We start from the raw sequence: 21,361 nt of genomic DNA, 5'->3' as shown, positions 1-21,361 counted from the left end.
AAGTGTCTGTCTTAGTACCACTGGATCTCATTCGATGGAGTTAACCACACAATACTACTGGAAAGACTGGAAAACTGGGTAGGACTCTCTGGTACTGTTCTCAATTGGTTCAAATCTTATCTGCAGGGTAGAAACTATTTTGTATCAGTTGGTCCTTACGGAGCTCAACAAACAGCAATGACGTGTGGAGTTCCCCAAGGGTCCATTCTTGGTCCAGCTCTGTTGATCAACTAGATTTATATAACAATAACACTACTAAACCAAAACACTACTCAGAGGACGACCAAGTCAAAGTCTCCAGGTGAGGGTTAACCCTAACCCTCACAGTTTGTCCATTTACTGAAGCAAACTGGGCTGTTAAACTTGTTTTTTAACATATTTTAGTGAATGACACTAGCATTAAAAATAATTAGTGTTGAATTGCAGAGTCGTCTGCTGACAGCTTCCTTACTGGAACTCATTACCTACTTGTGTGCTTCCGCGTGGCACGCTGCAGCCCTATTTTAATATTTTTGATTGATCATTGACAAGATCATTTATCACAATCAACAGATCGTAACAGGCCTACCTTAATATTTTGAATAATGCACCAAGTTAGAGATTTCCTTGCACAGTTTACACATATAGTTCTCTGAGAATTCCTTTCTTATCCAGGTAAAATTGGTATTGTAAAATGAAATATCCTTAACTCAATCGATATCGAATCAAATCAAATTGGAACTTGAATCGAGACCTCGTTGATCGTAGTTGAATCAATTTGGGAACACAGTGGCGATACCAGCCCAGTTGGACAGTGGAGACGCTGTTCCCCGTGTTCATTCGCATGCAGAGCATTTGTAGACTAATCATTTGTGACAGGGGAAGCCTATTAGTATTCTTATTAGTACTCTTATTATTACTAAAGCTTGTTTTTGTTTTAAAGTATTTTATGTTTGTTGTAGTGTTGTGCTAAATAGGTATCGTTGCTGGTAGTTGTTTTATTTTACTAGATAAATAGCTAGAAAGCACAGCTACCTACAGTATTTAGCATTTGACAGTTTGCCAACGCTCAGTCATATAAAGTGAATGTACCTGGTTGGATAGTGCTACACTTAAAGCTGTCATACGGTTAATTGAGGTTTAATGTAAAACTATGTAAATTCTTAAACATTACCACTCTACATACAAGTGCTCTTGAAATTATTCAAAATGATTTGCACATGAGGAAAAGGTTAGGATTTCAGTAGAGAAGTAATTGTATCAGAGGTGTGAGCAGCACTAGTACTACACTACTCAAAGTTCTTACTTTGGACAATTTCACACATGGAGATTTTGATATCTCATGTTTCAACTATTAGTAAATTCTACATTCTATTGACACCAGACCATGAAGTAGTACATCTGAAACCGATTCAAAAAGGCCCCAAACTCTGAGAGCTTGCTCCTTTTATGGTCCATGTCATTGCTCCCAGTTATATAACACAATAGGTTTTTTTTCATGTTGCGTAAGAGAAAAACCAAACCCTCTGTGCTGACATGCTCAAACTGCATGTTTGACACGGCCTTGTCAAACACAAACAGCGGCATAATAATGAGAAGGTCACAGGACTGTGAAGACCTTTCTATGTCCATGTGACACAATACGTCTGAGAAACAAAAAAGGATTAAATGTTTTTCGGTCTAATTAAAGGTCCCAGGGTTGACAATTTTCTGGTGTTTTATTTTGAAGTTTGAGTCTGAGCCTCTCTTCTGATTGGTTGACCGTTGATGAGTGCCACACACCCAAGCCAACCACATGGATTGTGGCTGACTGCTGTAGCTTGCTAAAACTCACATTTTCAGCGATGGTCAGTCAGCGCTGAAATGAGCTGAACAGGAAAACAGTGAAATGCTGACGAAATGCTCTGGTTGGATTTGGTGCAGAGATAAACCCTGGAGCATTGGGCCTGGGCAAGGTGGAAACTCCCGGATCATCTGGTGGTGTCAAGGTGACCATCCGTGGTTTATCAGTGTCCAGAGCCAATGAATCCCGCTGCCCCTGCCTCCAGCTCTCCGTAGCTGTTAGAGCCTTTGAGTGAACCATTTGGTTGCCAGTGATCAAGGCCAGAGGAGCATGCATAGCCGCAGTGATATCTTGATATTTTCACAGTATTTCCTTTACACCCAAACCTGCTTTGGAAAGAAAGAAAAAAAAAATGGGAGGGACTTTTAAATAAAAAAAACATGTACAACGTAAACAGAGAAATGTTTTAATGCTTGTACAGGCACTGTCTGTTGTAAAGTATAGTTTAGATGTTGATCTGGGAGTTATTATTGTGTGATGGAAGTGAAATGAAACTCGAACGGCTCAGTCCTTTCTCTTTCTTTGATTTCATTTCTTCTCCACTTTTCTCTTCATGTTATTATCAAACAGGCTTCAAAGAGGATTTTTTTACTGGTACACGGATGTATATTCAAAATGTTCAACATGTACGATAATCCCAAAACTAAGCAATGATCCTAATGGCAATCAAACACTTAGTCTTGTGCTCTAATTAGGGGCAGGTGGAGCACTACATTAACCAAACCATTCAGTTTCCTTGCCTCTCATGGTTTAAAGCAGCTCTGGTTTGAACTGGGGCCTTTGTGGCTGAATCAAAGCTCTCCCCTGCTATGAATGGTGATTTCTTTGCCTCTCCTCCTCAGCAGTGGCCGGCTGAGAGGTCTTCTCCCCTGAGACTCCCCTTTGACCCCAACAAATGGACTCTTGTCAAATGAATAAAGAAAAAGTGACTGGCCTTTAGTGATGCCTGGTGTTCGGCCAATTGCTGTTTGATGAGTGATCACAATGACAGAAAGGAGACTGGTGCAGCTCAGAGCTCAGTGGGACGTCCGGTGATATGACATCAGCTTTACAAGCCCTGGACCATGAGGATGTCTGGGAGGTTAATTTGAGGGGTTACTCCTCAAAACATGATCACAAGTGTTTAACGACAGTTTAAAAAGAACAATAAGCATCTTCGGCCTTGTGTTTTTATTTTTCAAATGACAAAAGAATGTAAACTGATGGATTGTCATCGTCATGTGGTTCTTTTTACTAATGAGTCTTAGTAAGACCACAAGAGCCCCTGATATCTCACTCAATGTCCCTTAGAGACCACTCGGTGAGGACAGTGAGAAAATGCAGGTTTTTGCATCCATCTATTGGCCCAGATGGAATCTGTAGCCTGCTCCAATCAGCTCACAAAGGTGATATAATTGCCAGGGCAGGATTGGACAAGGCCGCTGCCTTTGGAGTTCTTCAGTCTCCTCTTTTTCCCATTGCACCTATTCTCTCCCACTCTATACACACTGATTATAGTCCCCTCCCTCATTGTCCCATTATCCTCCAACAACAGGCCAATTTGTCCCTCCAGCTTGGCTCCCGCCTCCCCTCCTGCTGCGTTATTTAGCCCCTCTTCTGCACTTCAATGGCAGGTACTGATTGGAGAACTTCCACAACCTCTTTGCTGTTCCTCAAAAAAATCCCTCCTCCCCTTCCCAGCAACCTTTAATCTGATTACAGGCTTTCTGCAGCTTTTCAGAGGAGGCCAGTCCCAGGAGGACAATGGCAGACCAAGTGGTTTCACAAACACTCTCCCCAGGGTCTTATGATTCACAAGAGGAGCTGCGTCCACTGTCGTCCGGCATCAGGTCCCAGCAAGACCTGTCTACACACAGATTTAACATCATCAACATCTCTGTTACAGTGATACTCTCTGTGCACTTTAGGAATAAAAACAACAAGAAAAAGACTGGACTTGAGTCAAGCTCCTTTATGTGTCTGTCTTCTTTTTAACAGGGGAAACAAAGACTGAAGCCCATGTTCTGATTTGAGTCCTTTATGCTGCACAGACTAACATTACTGAGCCTCTATTACTGTGAAAAACTCATGACACTTAGTGATATTAGCTATTTGTCTCTCACTGGAGGCTACAAATCAACCAGTGCTCCAAGTTTCCTGAGAAGCCAGATTTAGATTAAATTTGCTGGAGGATGTATGTTTTTCATTTTTATATAACTGGAATCTTTCCATGAAATATCATTATACGAGCAGCTGTGGATCAGGAGATAGAGTGGGTTGTCCACTTACCAGAAGGACGGTGGTTCCATCCCCATCTCCCCATTCCGCATGCTGAAGTGTACTTGGGCAATGGGTGACCAGCAAAACTGTACTGTAAAGCGCTTTGAGTGGTATAGTACAATTCACCATTTATTCCAAATAAGTTACGTCATTGACATTTATTGAAATTGATAATAAAATATGCTGAAATAGCAGCATCTGTTTACGTGATTGTTAATAAATCTAACACCATGTCGTACCCACCTCGCTGTGTAAACATCTCAAAGAGACATTGGAATATTGACACATTTCTTTGTGCACTGGAAAACGTCTAAAAACTTTTGAAAATTAAAAAGTGATCATTTTAATGATTAGCTCTGAGACTATTGAGGGAATTTCTAAGTTCATCTGTTTTGGCTAAACTTTATTGACACTATAATGCAAGCACAATCCAAACTTAAAATCTTCTAATATGCAAATGTTTTTTATGAAATAATCTTTTTTTTGGTTAGGCTATAGAAAAAAATGTATAATGATACAGGTGTTATTGATAATTATCATGACATTATTATTTCTTTTACGTGTCAAGACTTTTTAGATTTTTGCTCCTGAGTGAAGGTTGTGGTTTTAAATTCTTGTTCATGGGGAGAGAATGAAAAACGCTTGATACCTGGTGTCACAGTGGAAAACCTCAGGTCTAATAAGATTAAGTCAGAGTGATGTGAAATATATATAAATTATTTTTGGAACCAAAATAAATATCCTCATGATTAAAGGCATATGATATAAGTGTGTAAGTTCTGATCTTCGGCCCTCCACCTCAAAAAAAGGCTCTCTCACTTATTCACATCAACTGGAGTTTTTTTTTTTTTTTCAATAATTCAAGCAAACACTAATGTTGGGATCCCACATATCTGTCATATTTTTTATAAAAATGCATTTAGTTTACAGATTAATTTATTAATGTTTAATTACAGATTCATTTATAAATTATCTATATTGGGGATTATGGATTAATATAAGACTGACACAAGTGTGTGACAAGGCAGTAAAACCACAATTACATCAAAAGAAGCTCAGTTCATTCAGGTATTCTGCATCTGACAAAGTTCCAGCTCCCTCCTCCCACTTCCTGGAACTGAATGTGACCATCACTCTTTTTTATCCAGAGATATATTTTTCTTTTTGTGTCTTTCACCTGTTACAAACTTTATCAACATGCCCACTCACTCCTGATGAATCTTGTGGAGGATCGATGCTGCATTCTCGCATCCTCTGGACTTTCTGCGGACTCTAGGGGTCCAGTCGGAGAAAGTCAGGAGGCTCTCACTTGGACAGTTGCGTTCACACATACAGCGCCACTAGAGAATGTCCGGAGTTCAGTGCGTGACTGAACGAATGTCTGAAAGCAGCTTATGTTAGCCACGCAATATGCTGAATGGATATTATTTTCTTTTCATCGTGTGTCTTTAAAAATGAGAACAAGAACATGAGAGCAAGGACAAAAGAACTTTATTCTTAATTTGAGTTTATCAGCTACTCGAAACAGAAACTATTTGAATAATACAATAAGCAGATTTGTAAAACACAATCATATATAGTGTATCAGAGGTAACATTCAACACTACATCAAGCAAACTACTAACAATTGTATTACAGTTACTACAGTTACTCACAACGTCTATTTGAACAACAAGTCATTTATGCAACAAACAAAAAGTGGACTGGATTTGTATATACAACTTACAAAGACCTATACATATAGTTTGAAAGAAATAGGTAGTAGAGTTCAAAGACTGCTTAGTTTAGCAGCACAAGTAACTTTGATTTCTAAAGGCTTTTTATGCAAAATATTTTAAATAAAATACATTTGCAATCATTATTAATGATAACTTTCGCAATCAAAAGGTGAGACTTCCGAGTGTTGTTTAGTCCTTTAAAAGAAGGACTTACTTTTATGTAGACACCAATGTGTTTCCAAACTCGTTAACAGTATCTCTCAGTTCTTCGGTGCATTATAACTTAGCTTATAGAAAATAAACACCTTGTCTTTATCTTCTCATCACACTGCATTGACTCAGTGTATATAAAGCTTCTTTCAAAATAAATTAGAAAGTGATTCCAGTTTAAAATGTATTTCGAGAGCAATACTTGCTCTTCAGATATTTTGTCTATATATTTTTGGTCACTGCTTTATGCAGCTTGGTTATAACTTAAAATTTTGAATAGCTCATTGTTGAGGTTTGCTCCTTCATTTCTTTGTGTTGTTTCACAGTTATATCAAGTTCAAGGTGACATGAGAGGGTCGATCTCCTGTTGTGCCGCTCTAACTTTGCTCCACGGAGAAGTTTGACTCAGATCTGTTGAAAGAAATAAGGACAACAAAAAAATGAATGAATGAATAACTGAAGGTGAGAACACGGTGCATGAGGACATGCATGTGTGAGTGAGCTTACATGTCTTGGTGCTTGTGTATCATGTGGTTGTTGTACTCCAAAACAGGCGGGATGGAATCCTCATCCTCAGGGACCTGAAACAACAACAGACGGGATCGGATCATGAGGCAGAGAGTCAGTGATCTCACTTGAAACAACTGACGTTTCTTTCCTCTCTAGTTACATGGCGAGACCACCATCTAGTGGTAGAAAACCACTCTCACCTCCCAGTACACTTCATCGTCATAGCAGTTGTCATCAGCGGGATCGCCCCAGATAGGGAGCCTCAGGATGAGACCTTTAAACAGAGACAAAAAAAATAAATTTAGATATATAATAAACATTGAGCAAGAATTCTGCAACGATTTTGCATTTAAAAGAACACTTTAAAATGTGGCTGTCCTAATTACAAACTACATTCTGTGACATAACAGTTTTAATGTTTAAGAGCACTTTGTCAGTTTGATGGTTGAGAAGTATCACTATTATCATTATTTTTATTATCATAACATTTTCTCAAAGTCGAGAAAATATTTTTAATTTTTAAAATATATTATATTTATACATCTGATTAAGACATTGAGGTAAGATGAGAAGATACAATAAATGTACAATACAATAATAACAATAATAATCAACTAAAATGAAACAAGAAAATATTAGGAAAACAAAGAAAGGGAGATTTTACAAAGGGTAAATAAAAAGATAAATAATTAGATATCTTAGTGTATTGGTTTGGCTCAGGGAGTATCCCAAGGTAAAGAGTAGGCTATTATGATTTACTTTTTCATTTTCTACAGTATTTGTTTTCTCTATGTTACTTGAGTCCTTGACACCGCTCATTTTTTAATACTCACCGACAACCCCGCCTCCTACAAGTCCAAATGCAATAGCTACACATGTGCCAGCCGCCTGGAAGCCTCCCTGTGTCCCAGGAGACCTGTCTGCAAAATCGCCTACAAAGTCAAATGTGTTGATCAACCTGGACAGAAAAAATAAAAAAATAAACCTTTGTAAGCCAGATTTTCAAAAAAAGGACCTTTCACTGAGAAGAAACTGAAAACATGTCTGTGAATAGAAGCAATAACAGTACTTGATTTAACAAATGATATATGTCTGTTTCGGTCACTTACCCCTCTTTGCTATAGACAGACTCAGTGGCCGCTGCAGCAACGATGGCACCTATGAAGCCGCCCAGCATCCCTGGCACAGCGTGCAGGTTGTGGATGCCACATGTATCCTGGAGTTTCAGATATTTCTCTAAGAAGGGCTGAGAATGAGAAAACAGTCATATGTTAATTAGTGATCTGTACGATTTAAAAACACTGAGGTCAAATTTCCATTCAAGTCCAGTGTAGCTTTCATTTTTTAGATAAATCTTCTATAATTCTACAAGTAATTATATGAATAGGCTCATAATTCTGGTGTAAAAATATGTAATCTCTTCCCATTTCCCCTAAATCAGTACGGGTCATATTCATTTTAAACTTGCAAAATCACCTTAAAACCACAGAACAAAGTCATGCAAAGTATCATGTTAGGAGTCTGCAACACCTTTAATTATTTTATTAAATTATTTTGACAATATCTCTCACCACTTATTGTCAGCCAGTTATTTTCCCAGAATGCAAACCACAAATTGTTTCAACATATAATTGCCCTTGTCTGCTTTCATGTTGCGCCATTCATGTTAATTCGCTTTAGGATGACAGCTTTACCGTGCAGACAGATCATAAGTCAGTAGGCGGAGTCTCACCGTGACAAACAGGTAGCCGAATGTGGAGATAATGCCGCAGCAGAAACCCACGATGAGTGAACCATAAGGAGTGATCATGAACTCTGCCGCTGTCCCCATGGCAACACCACCAGCCAGAGTGGCATTCTGGATATGGACCTGTCAGGTGAGACAGCGGGTTAGACAAGAGGACATGAGTAATAGACAAATATGAATGATAAACCATGACTGTTCTTCAGTTGGCTTGTGGGTGTTTTTCCATGTTGTTACCATGTCTAGTTTTCCTTTCTTGTCAGACATGCTGGAAATGGCCACCGTGGTGAGCACAGAGGAGGCGAGGGCGAGGTAAGTGTTGATGGCGGCTCTGTGCTGTCCGTCGCCGTGGTCCGTGATGGCCGAGTTGAAACTGGGCCAGAACATCCACAGGAACAGTGTACCTGTGAGGGGGAAGAACGTCAATTAAACCATCCAACCGTTGGATTTTTACAGTCAAGCTTATAGATCTGAATCATATGAGAAAATCCTGTGTGTGAGGCTAAAAGTTATGGAAGTTTAAATCATGAATCAGTCAATCACTCACCGATCATAGCAAATACATCCGAGTGGTAGACGGATCCATTGAGGCTTTTGCTTTGATTCAGGTGTGGTCGGTACAGGACCCATGAAATGGCCAAACCATAGTATCCTCCAAAGGCGTGGATGACCATGGAGCCTCCAGCATCTCTGCACTGTGGACACATTAAGATTTCACTCAACGGTAGATACACAGCAGCAGCACAAAATACAACCTACAATGTCTGACGGAAAATTATCCCTTTGGACAATTAATACAACACATTGGAACTGGATAAAACTTCAACGTGATTGTGTTTGGTGAGACTCACATGAAGTAGGCTGAGGATGATGTACTCCTCCACAGCAAAGAGCGTGACGCCAAATAAGGTGACAACCAACAGCTGGACAGGACTCGTTTTTCCCAGCAGGGCACCGTAGGCGATCAGAGTGCCGGCACAGCAGAAGTCGGCGTTGATCATACTGTGTGGGACGAGGACGACAACAAGAAATGGGTGAATACGACCAGATCATTTAAGTGAGGCTGAACCAGGCAAACCTTGACCTCAGTATGTACAATGCAACCTGTCGTGTTCTTTTTTCCTTAGGTAGAGATGGTAGAGTCGGTCTGGTTCAAAAAAGTATTTATTTAGAAGCAATGAACAGCTACTACATAGCTATGGGCACTCAACGTACAACCCGCAAGCCGCCTAATACCGCCAGGGAAGTCAAGAGTTGCCCCGAGCGGACGGTGGGTGCAATATTTATAATAATAGGTAGAACTTCAGCAGGAGGGGGAATCACGTGGCTAGTGCACAGGCTGGTCCCAGGCTCAAGGCACTGGAATTCGCCAATGATGAGGAGCCGCTCCCAGTTTCATCCCTCCTTTGACAGTAGCTGGGACAAACCCGACCACCAACAGATATTCAGGGCTGTCAAACTTATAGCAGCGGAAGTAGGAAGAGGAAACGAGGAGCAGGCAACAAAGAGCTGTGAAGTCCACACCCTGACCTCGAGCGGTTAAAGAATGAGGGAACATTTTGACTTATGCAACACACCTGTGCAGTCCACCTGGCTTCTTCCAGTTTACCGAATGACTGACACTGCACAAAATAAACATTTCCTCTGGCTCACCTCTCAACTCCGATGTGGATTTTTCCAGTAGCCGGGTCGAGGGCGTGGAACCAGCCCTGCATGAGAAGGGCCCACTGCAAACCGAAGGAGGCAATCATGAAGTTGAAGCCAACGGCGCCAAAGCTGTATTTTTTCAGGAACGTCATGAGGAAACCGAAGCCAACAAAGATCATGACATGGACGTCCTGGAAGCCTGGAGGGACGGAGAATTAAACATGAATCAATCAATCGATGATCATCAAGATGTATCGAGCTGTATTCACACAAAGTCAGTTGCATATCTCAAAATTAAATAGAACATCAGTTGACAGTGTCTTTAATTTTCGACTCGGATTATTTAAATGCAAAGTTTAGGTTTCTTATATTCATTTTCAATTACATATTTCCCATATATTCTTATAGTTGCATGTTAAGATTCTTTCAAATTGCAAAGTATTGACAGGCAAAATACAATTATACATTCGATGCCAGACTATCACATGTGAACCCAGAAAAACAATCATATAAAAATATACACATAATACATACATGTGTATTGTGTCAAAGTAAAGGAGGTCGTTTGAAACATTTGAAGCAGAATTTCTTGAATTTGCCTTTCCTTGATCCCAATCTAGATTCATGTGATAAAACTGCCTGTTTTTAAAAAGAACATTATATTTGATTTCTATTCATATCATAATTTATGTATTTTTTCTATGACCATCGGCATTTGAATGTAACATCATTTTGTGATGTGGTTAGATCCAGCAGTGAACAGGAAACCAGGACAGACTAAAGCTGACACAACATGATTCCAGCTGTGAGAAATATGAAATTTTACATAAACATTAAGAAGGAAATTAGAAATTCATAGTCATCTATTTACCATGAATGGAAAAACATTAGAGGAAGTACAAAGTTAAGTGTGTGTGCACAACCAACAGCCCTTGTGAGTGAAACACCCATGATCATCAAAATGACAGCTGCATTTATCATCACAGAGGATCAATCGCTGAACTTACTGGGATATCTGAAATAGAAGTCATTTTCAATGTCACTGGTGATGTTGTGGTCCCTTTTGTGCTCTGCCCAGTGGGTGTCTGACTCCTCATCATAGCGGATGAAAACTCCAAACAGCACAATCATAGCAATCTGCCAGACCAAGCAGACGGCCGGCAGACTGATACGCACGTTGGTGTTCTTTGTCCGGCCAAAGAAATTCCTCATGCAGTCAGCACAGTTCCCCATGTTGACGATTCTCTGGTCACTGCTGGGCTGTGCTCCTCTTCCTCTGCTGTCACCAGGTAGCAGGTATTTATGGAGCTGTGGGGAGGTGTGCCCCACTTTGCAGCTCATTCACAGGGGGTGGGAACTCATACCTGGGAGGAGGTAAACCACTCCTTACCTGCTCTCTACCTCCACTCATGCTGTTCTGGCCTCTTAGACCAAATTTCCCTAGGAAAATAAAGTCATTAACACCTATAATGGAAATTGCATAGTACTGACAGAGTTGTGTGAATTAACTTGATATGATTAGCATTATTTTGATATTGCAACTTCTAGCAGTTTTTACAAAATGTTTAAAAATGGCGGTCAAAGTCAAAGACAGTAAAACACTATCAATAAACAGTGTGTAATGATGAAGATGTTCATGTACAAAATGTAACTCATTCATCTGCGATAATGCTCTGAATGTTCACTCTGCACCAAGGAGGTTACATTTTGGTGCAGATCCAATAATTTTTTTCACTTTACTGAACATTAATAAACACAAATAATAATAATTAATATAGTTATTATTACTAATACTTTATTTATTAATATCAATTGTTAGTAAGCCTATACCAAAATATACCTGTGCTAATCCCACAGTTGTTTACACGCTATTCAGATCTGCAAGTTACTTAGCTTAGCAGTTAGCAATGACGTTTCTCTTTAGTTTAGCTCTTAACGTAATTTGGGGATTGTGCGCCGTCTTTTCAGCTTCAACTCCTCCACACTGGGGCTTTGCTTTCCAACGCATTTATCCTCTCCTCCAGGGAAAACAGCGTGGTGTTTACTTCAGCCAGTTTTTCACACCGAAAACAGAGTCATTCATCGAACCACGCAAACAACAGCTTGTCTGGGGTAGACAGACGCTTCATTCAGTTTTTTCCAATAATTTGGGAGGAAAAATGTTTGGCGATATGCTTTATGTGAAGCACAGTGTTTTGGTGTCAGCAGAAAGACTTCTCTTAGAAAACTGTACAGTGGTGCCACTCTCTCCATTCCAACAGATTTTCTTGGATCATCAGATGTACCCTGCAAATTGTATCACTGATTACTAAGCTTAGTATAATTATAGAATCATAAATTGTAGCTTGAATAGATTTGCCTTATATAAGTAAGTATGCTATGATGCATTATAGCATACTTACTTATATAAGGCAAATCTATTCAAGCTACAATTTACCCCAGATGCCCCATTTATCCAGGAACAGAAATATGATTCTGCAGGTTTTTATACAAATCTGCTCTGGGCCAGACGGGGCCACCATGATAGAGTATAGTCTGATTATAGAATTCAAAACCGTATTTTTTTAATTACGGCAAACTTGTAATAACAATAACAGTCTAAAATACTTTATAAAGCACAAATCATGAGGTTAGTGAAGATGCACACCTCTGCTAGTCACATAGTGATGAAAGAAATAATCATGTACAGAAATATTATTCTTTGATGCTTAGAGATGCATCGATAATCGTTTCATAATCAAGTCGTAGCCCTCTGAATCGGAATGGAATCACGAGACTCCCTACCTACAAACAAGTCCAGTTGCCTCTGTACACAAGTGCACCTTTCTGTCATGTGAAAGGAACAAAGACGTAGTCGTACACGTGCATCACATGCCCGCTCCTCCCTCAGTGTCCTCCATCCATCCTATGTTTTCCTGTCTCGATGATTATCAGAGAACAGAAACCCGAGAGATGCTACTCTAAGGATTCATCATATGTCATATGGTGCACTCACGGTGTCTCTGTAATACAAAGAACATTCCAGATGTTATCTGTAACAAAGATCCTCCCTTTAGATAATATTTCAATGCAGTGCATCGCTGGTCTTTGCAGGTTTTACCAGCCCACAGCAACAGGTCTGCAAACACTCACATAAATACAGAAGAGGATTAAGATTCCTGTCAAATATAATATAGACATAATGTAAAAAGATTTGTAAGGACAGTGAATTTTCATTTATTGATTAATGAAAATTCATGAGTCAGTATCTTGTCTTTCCAGGATGTTTGAACTGTTAGGTTGTACTGACTGTTTTAGCTGCACAGTAACAACATTTAAATAATACAAATACATCAACTCAAACAAATCAAATCAACTCACTGAACCTACAGATTCACAAAATGTTGCTAATGGCACATTTTAAGAAAATTATAGAAAATTAAGGTTAATAAAAACACACAGAAGGATCAGAAGTTAAATTCACAAACTACTGACAATAATCATTGTTCAGTTCTAATACTTGAGATTATAGTCCCGCTTTCATGTGTGAAAAAGAAACACATATAATTTAAATACAGGCATGGACACAGGAAATTCACAGGCAATTAGAGTCACATTTAAAAAGAGTGCGAGTGGGAAAAAAATAGCGGTGTAATCTGCAGGCTTTTAAAATCCTCAAGCAAAAGCAACTCTCAGCTTGTTTGATTTGTGAGGGTAGAATCTAAAACCAGTTCTTCCAATCTCAGGTTGAACGTTAAAATATCCTGTGGCGTGACATTGCAGGTTCTGCATGTGACACCACAGAGCACCGGCTCACATGATCAGGAAGCAAGCAGAAAAAATCATCATAACTACAAACCATATTTCCACGGAATCACGTCGGCCATGACACCTGTCAGCATGCTGATGTTTAAATCCACTACTACTCTCACAAGTCATTAAAACAGTCATTGTATGCGGAAATTATAAGTTATATATCATAACAGTTAAAATCTATCTGAAAGTATCTGATCATTTTATCTTTATAATTTCCATTGCTTAGTTTTGTCTTTACTTGCTGGAGATGGGTTTCCATAGTTATTAGATACAAACAGGTTTGTAAGTGTTGACTGTAGTTTAGACGCCATCAGCTCCTGAATCTAAAATCGGTGTCAATGTGCCATCACTCTTTATTGTTGTACAATTAGATATAAATGGTTACCATGTTTGCCTTTTAGTCGACACACTCTAACCCATAATAACAAATATCTGCAATCTCTCTAGTAAAAGTATGAAGACAGCTGGTTACGGTACTACAAACTTTAAGGCATGAAGAAAAAGACTCTTGTCAGAACTCAAATAAAACTAAAGGAGCAGATCCTTTTTAATCTTCTTTAAAACGAAGCAGCATCGTGAAACCTCACTGTCGACCAATTCAACCAAACGACTGATTCCTTCAATGTTCAAGCTTCAGATTCAACAAGTTCTCAAAAAGACAGTGGAGAAAGAGAGGACAAAGAATGTTGTTTGACCACAAGGTTATTTTCAAGGCTCTGTCACAGAAAGGTCAACTTTAAGTAAAAGGTTCTGCCTTTCAGGAACATTTGAATAAACAAACCATTTTAAATGAACGCTGCAGGAAACCAGAAATAACTACAATCTTTCCAAAATAAATTCAAGGAATATAAATTTATGAAGGACAACAGTGGTGATAAAGTGTTGCCTTTAAACATTTTCACTTCGTAGTGTTTAAACATGTGACAGGAGGGCAGCATGGAGGTTTCAGATCTTATCTGCAGCAGGCATTTCAACAATGTTCTCTGTCACATGCTGTGCTGTACTCTGCCTTGGGCACTCCGAGCCAAAGAATGATGCGCCTGGAGATATTATGAGCTGCTGTCACTCCACAGGTAAGTGAGACACAGTTCGATGCACGACAACTATTCAAACGACAAAGCTCTTCAGGTTTGTTCCCTTTCACCAGAGCTGAATCTAAAACAAGATCTTCAGAAGTTGTACAAGTGTACGTTGGTCAACGATCAGCCTGGTTAATAAAACAACTCCCAACACAGGTACAGACCCCCATACGTTAAATACCTGAAACCTCCCATGAGAGGTGAAACACATGCCAGGCCAGTTACCTACTAACACTTGTACAACGTCTGAAGACACCAGACTGAAAAAAGACTAAACACACACAAGCAAGTGTTTTTCAGAAAAAATGTAACTGTACACACACATACACATATTGCTCACATATGGTGTGTGCACAAATTTACTGATTTGTCACGGTCTGTTTGGAAAACAATGTCAAACCTGCAAGTCAAAAAGTAATAAATCATAACAAAATTTTATTAAAAAATTCCTTTTCACATGATGAATGTATTGTTGACTTTGGAATCAATTTGCGTTTGATACTTCATTGCACTTCATTGCAAAATATTTTCTATTGTGAGATGACAGACATATAAGAAGCAATACCAGGATGTGAAACTGATCGTTATGACAGGGCTTATTAACTTCTTTACTTTGTGTTGGGTCAGAGAAATGAAAGGTAATTAAGTGTTTCATACTTTTTGTATGAAGTGTGACTAACCAAAGAATGGGGCAGGGACAGTACGTAACACAATCAGATGCCGCAGAGATATGAGAGCGTCAGCCAGTCGGCCTTTTCTTGGTGACAGAAAATGAAGGAACACTCCTGAGGACGATCTGACTCAGTGATAACCCTCAGTCACAGTGCTACAATCTGAAGAGGAGACAGAACTCCGACTTTGTCAAACGGCATCTTTGTCTCTCACATGGTTCATCACGCCACTAAAGTTCATGCACATGCATCCGGAGGTGTGACAGGCATCATGTGCCTCAGTCTGACTGACTGGGCAGGTGACTAAGAAGTGAACATTGTTTCGGTTACATTTATAAGCTGCTGTTTGTCTGTTGTTTGTATTTTAGAGAAACAAATAAGTAAAACTTAATGAATAATTTGCACCGTTTTACTGCCCCAGACGAAATTAGATATTGATTTGTCTAATTTGGCAAAAGAACATTTTGTAATAAGTGTAGGAATATGTTGGAAAAGGTAGAAGAACTTGGGCAGAACAGAACAGAGCACAGTGGTAGAGTACACCAACTGACAAAATCCTCTTCAACTTTTTTAAGTAGAGGGAAAAAATTGCTGTTTAAAAGTGTCCGCTAGGGATTTTGTAATAAAAATACCTAAATATGTAAAACCTTTTTTTACCTTTTACCTTTATCTTAAAAGGGCCTATATCACATGGCAATCCCTCTGCTAGATTATTAACCAAAAACAATTAGATCTTCCCAAAATTAAGCTTATAACCTGATAGTTTAAATCAAATCGTTTTAAAATGTTTAAAACTATTGGGAGTGACTATAAGGATTCAATACGTAAAGGAGTAAATCATCGGCATAGAGTGACAGCTTATGTATTTTTTCCCAGGCGAGTATTGTGCCCTCAAATTTCTCCTCAGATCGCAGCCAAATGGCCAGTGGCTCAATGGCAACAGCAAACAGAAAATGGGATAGCAGGCACCTTTTCTTGTGCCATGGTGTAGCTGAAAGGGGGTTGTTGACCCAGGAGATGAAACCTGAACAAAGACCAAATCTGTCCATCACTTCAGAGAGAAAGTCCCACTCCACCCTGTCAAAACCTTTCTCAGCATCCAGCGACACCACCACCTCTGGAGTGCTGGAGCTATAGGTACATTAAGTATGTTTAAAAGTCTTTTGGTGCTGTGGAATGTTTGCCTCCCCAACATGAAGCCTGTTGGATCTGATGAAATGATCCCTGGTAAAACATGCTAGAGGCGGAGTGCTAAAATATTTGTCATCTACGTTTAGTAGTGATATGGGTCTAACCCTCCTGCAAAGTAAAGGGTCCTTATCTTTTTTAGGAGAAGAGTAATTGTAGCATTAGTCAGAGTTGGAGGGAGACGGTCAAGCGACAAAGCCTCATTATACAGTGCCTTGCATAAGTATTCACCCCCCTTGGACTTTTTCCCATTATGTACTGTTACTAACTGGAATTCAAATAGACTTAAATAAACTTTTTCCCGTTTGATCAACAAAACATGCATAGTACTTTGGAGGTGCAAAATAAATTTTATTGTGACACAAACAATAATGAGAACAAAAAAGTTGACATCTGTTGGGTGCATAAGTATTCACCCCCCTGTGTCAATACTTGGTAGAACCCCCTTTCGCTGCAATTACAGCTGCAAGTCTTTTGGGGTATGTCTCTACCAGCTTTGCACATCTAGAGATGGAAAGGTTTGTCCATTCTTCTTGGCAAAAAAGATGAAGCTCAGTCAGATTGGATGGAGACCGTCTGTGAACCGCAATCTTCAAGTCTTGCCATAGATTCTCTATTGGATTGAGGTCTGGGCTTTGACTGGGCCATTTTAAGACATTAACATTCTTTAATCCAAACCATTCCTTTGTAGCTCTGGCTGTATGTTTAGGGTCATTGTCCTGCTGGAAGATGAACCTCCGCCCCAGTCTCAAGTCTTTTGCAGACTGCATCAGATTTTCTTCAAGGATTTCCCTGTATTTGGCTCCATCCATCTTTCCCTCTATTCTGACCAGTTTCCCTGTACCTGCTGAAGAGAAGCATCCCCACAGCATGATGCTACCACCACCATATTTCACTGTTGGGATGGTGTGCTCAGGGTGATGGGCAGTGTTGGGTTTTCGCCACACATAGCGTTTTGCATTGAGGCCAAAAAGTTCAATTTTGGTCTCATCTGACCAGAGCACCTTCTTCCACATGTTTGCTGTGTCTCCCACATGGCTTCTGGCAAACTCCAAACGGGATTTTTTATGGATCCCTTTCAACAATGGCTTTCTTCTTGCCACTCTTCCATAAAGGCCAGATTTGTGGAGTAGACGACTAATAGTTGTCCTGTGGACAGATTCTCCCACCTCAGCTGTGGATCTCTGCAACTCCTCCAGAGTAACCATGGGCCTCCTGGTTGCTTCTCTGATTAATTTTCTCCTTGTCCGACTCTTCAGTTTGGGTGGACGGCCTCCTCTTGGTAGGTTTGCGGTTGTGCCATATTCTTTCCATTTTCTTATGATGGATTTTATGGTGCTCAGAGAGATGTTCAAAGCTCTGGATATTTTTTTATAACCTAACCCTGCTTCATATTTCTCCACAACTTTATCCCTGACCTGTTTGGTGAGCTCCTTGGTCTTCATGATGCTGTTTGTTCAGTAATGATCTCCAACAAACTCTGAGTCCGTCACAGAACAGGTGTATTTATACTGAGATTAAATTGCAGACAGGTGGACCCTATTTACTAATTATGTGACTTGCAAATGTGACTTGTGAATGCAATTGGTCGCACCAGATCTTTGTTAGGGGTTTCACAGTAAAGGGGGTGAATACATATGCACTCAACACTTTTCAGATTTTTATTTGTAAATAATTGTGAAATCCATGTAATATTTCCCCCCACTTCCAAATGATGCACTATTTTGTGTTGGTCCATTACATAAACTCACGATGAAATAAATTTTAATCTGTGGTTATACCATGACAAAATGTAGAAAAGTCCAAAGGGGGTGAATACTTATGCAAGGCACTGTACATATCACGCAAAACTGGAGAGAGGAGTGGAGTGAATGTCTTGTAAAATTCAACCGTGAATCCATCCGGACCAGGTCATTTGCCACTCTGTAAAGCTGTAATCGCACTCATAATCTCATTTGTTGAAATTGGCCTGCATAGATCCTCCACTACCTTGCTGTCAACTAGGAAACTTAATAGGATTCAATACACCTGGTGGAGATTTAATACTTGTAATAAGCCTGGACGCAGCTACAGCCCTGGCTTGTTGGGCCAGAAGCTTGCCCGCCTTGTCATTTTTCAAAAAACGTACACATGAAAGTTCGAGATGCTCTGAGGGATGTTCGCGGACTGGGATGTGCTCTGTGAGCCCCATTGAAACAACATTAACTCTATGATGATGCACTATATAAATGTCTTCGTGGAAAACATCAACATCATATCCAATAACTGTGGGTCATGTGTCCTAAGGTATGAATTGTTGTGAAACTCACTGGAGATGGAAATCAGGACTGTATGGTATGTGGCTGATAGGTAGTGTCTTAAACTTCCTGTTCAGAGATGGTATCTCTAGGGGTCGAGTCGGCCAATGACTCTTAATGCCCCATAAACAACTCCCAGTGAAACCAGCTGCAGGGTAGGTCCAGCCTCTCAAGGAACCTCAACGACTCCTAATGACCTGTAGTCAGTTAGAACTGAAGAAGCCTCTTGGATGAGAGGTGAAACGTCTTCAAAAAACTCAACCAAGTCCAATTGGCCTGTTTTTTAGCACTTGGATATACCAACACCATGATGACTGAGAATGTCCACAGACAACATCAACATTAGTTCAAAGTTTTCCTAACAGCAGAACAATGTGAGGGATGTGAGGGGTGTGTGGCATGATATGAAGAAGACTACAGGTTTTAAGACTAAGAGGAATCATCCTAAGGCAAAAACTGGACGGTGTTGGACGGTGTCAACATTTGACCCCACATGCTTTTAAATACATGCACAGCACACCAGAGTGACCACATGTAGCTTGTAGCTGACTGTTTTGTTTAAGTCGCTCATCTAGGCTAAATGATATTGTTTGCCATGTTCCCCCTTAAATCACATTTCAAGCTCGTTTGATCATCCATATGTTTTCTGATACATTTTTTGTCTCTTTTCTTTCTCATGCATTTATGCTCTTTATCTAATTTCCTTTTAACACATTTTGTAACTTGGTAAAAAACAACACAAATAATAGTTTATTATGTTGTTAGACCGTGTATATATATTATTTTTTTTAATCAAGACATTATTGCACAGAGGTCACTTTACACGTTATTCTGTAGGCTATAAAATTTATGAAAATCCATTTAAGATAATTTCTATATAAGGAAAATACATAAATATCTGACTTAATATCAGAATAATATTTTCAAATTAATCAATTAGGAAGGAGCGTGCTGGAGCAAGATCCAGAGCAATAACATTTTTTTTGGAGTGTAGCAAGATAATGTATGTTCTCTTCAACCAATACCCCACATTTATGTCTTCTATCCTGACGTGGGCCTCTACACCATAAGACACTCATGTGACAACAGAATGTGCTCGACTGGTGCAGCAGATCCAAATGCAAATGAGCGAGCAGTCACTTAAGGCAGCTGAAAGAAATAAAACTGACAAGTCATTCCTTCAGTAAAAAGGTGTTAAGTGACAGGTGCCACGCCCTCCTCTGTGCAGGTGTTTTTCATCTGAGAAAAGAATTTGAACCCGACATTAAGGCCTAATTGGGAGCATGTTGGGTAATTTTTTGCCTTTCTACTCTGAAACAATTACAAAGGATTTGAGTTCATTGCAGCTCTGAAAAAAACTCTTTATTCCTTCTGTCGTCACGGGAAATGTGACGTCCCCTGTATATATGTTTAAATACACCCTCTTCCCCCCTCAACAGCCTGGCTGTTAATAGAGGAGGTTCCCGCGTGGTTTTAATTAAATGCACGGCACACCAGACTGACCTTATGATTGCTTAACAGATATTTTAAGCATTCTATCCATTTATTTTATTTTTGAGATAATCATAAAGTTCCCTGCTAATTCTGACTGAATCGATGATTTTCCAAGCAGATCCCAGTTACAAAATATCCAAAATGTTGGAGATAGTAAGAAAATAGTGAGCAACATTTTTATCGTCCTTCTGTTTCAAGTTTTATTTCTTGTCCTTTCTTTCTTTCTTTTTAGGTATTTTGGTAAAAAAATAAAAATACAGGCTACACACATAAAAGTTTATTATGCTGTTAAATGTTGTATATATAGTACAGTAGCTGCTGTAGAAACCATCCTGCCTGGTTCTGGCGTTAAAGCAGTCGTCTCAATTCGCACTCAAAGATGTCAGCCCAGTTGTCCTCTTATCCCACATCAGGAAAGTCCAGGGTGAACTGCCATTGCTGCTCTGGTGCAGGTGAGCAGCTATTTCAACCCACAGTGTTCTGACCGGGGCCTTTAGATCTGAGTTGACGACGCAATCTTCTACCTCCTTCAACACGCCCTTTCTCATCCGAGCAAAGCAGGCAGCACAGTGATAATCATGTTCTCTCCTTTGTCTTGTGCCTTTAACACAATCCAGTCCATCGTGCTTAAGGTAAGTCATAAACTAGACGCCTCCGCAATCTCCTGAATTACTGCCAACCTGACAGATATGTGTCGCTGTGGGGATGAGCGTCTGAACAGGTTGTCAGCTCCACATGATCACTGCAGGGAACTGTCGTCTCATCTGCTCTTGAATGTGGTGAAGACCAAGGCGATGACAAACTGTTGAATTACATGGAGGACATCATATATCCCATTAATCACCTGCTGGATCCATCTATCTGTCAGTCCATCCATCTATATTTCATGTTTTGTATTCTCTGCTGGACTATTATTAAATTGTTGTT

General features: G+C 39.7%; 1 protein-coding gene across 1 annotated transcript; it reads right to left on the bottom strand.

Annotated features, from left to right (window-relative positions):
• Positions 1-5,557: 5,557 nt before the first annotated feature.
• rhcga (Rh family, C glycoprotein a) lies at positions 5,558-11,193 on the bottom strand. The gene is made up of 11 exons (XM_034581304.1): positions 10,918-11,193; positions 9,917-10,109; positions 9,115-9,265; positions 8,811-8,958; positions 8,501-8,667; positions 8,252-8,389; positions 7,629-7,765; positions 7,353-7,477; positions 6,720-6,793; positions 6,517-6,590; positions 5,558-6,420 (listed from the first exon to the last, which is right to left on the bottom strand). Exons 1-11 carry the CDS (start codon positions 11,141-11,143, stop codon positions 6,387-6,389), a joined length of 1,467 nt encoding a protein of 488 aa, XP_034437195.1. The 5' UTR covers positions 11,144-11,193; the 3' UTR covers positions 5,558-6,386.
• Between the last annotated feature and the right edge of the window lie 10,168 nt (positions 11,194-21,361).

The sequence above is a fragment of the Hippoglossus hippoglossus genome, chromosome 3, assembly GCF_009819705.1.
Source record: "Hippoglossus hippoglossus isolate fHipHip1 chromosome 3, fHipHip1.pri, whole genome shotgun sequence".
In the NCBI taxonomy this organism is placed as follows: Eukaryota; Metazoa; Chordata; class Actinopteri; order Pleuronectiformes; family Pleuronectidae; genus Hippoglossus; species Hippoglossus hippoglossus.
Note: the sequence above shows the minus strand (reverse complement) of the source record. Positions and strands in the feature narration are given on the sequence as shown.

Bases quoted from the DNA above. Each gene is read 5' to 3' on its own strand.
- rhcga (XM_034581304.1), bottom strand. From the start codon at position 11,143: ATGGGGAACTGTGCTGACTGCATGAGGAATTTCTTTGGCCGGACAAAG. The intron at 9,266-9,916 runs GTGAGCCAGAGG...CGTCCCACACAG, and splicing joins ATCCACATCGGAGTTGAGAG to TATGATCAACGCCGACTTCT. The intron at 8,668-8,810 runs GTGAGTGATTGA...TCCCCCTCACAG, and splicing joins GGATGTATTTGCTATGATCG to GTACACTGTTCCTGTGGATG.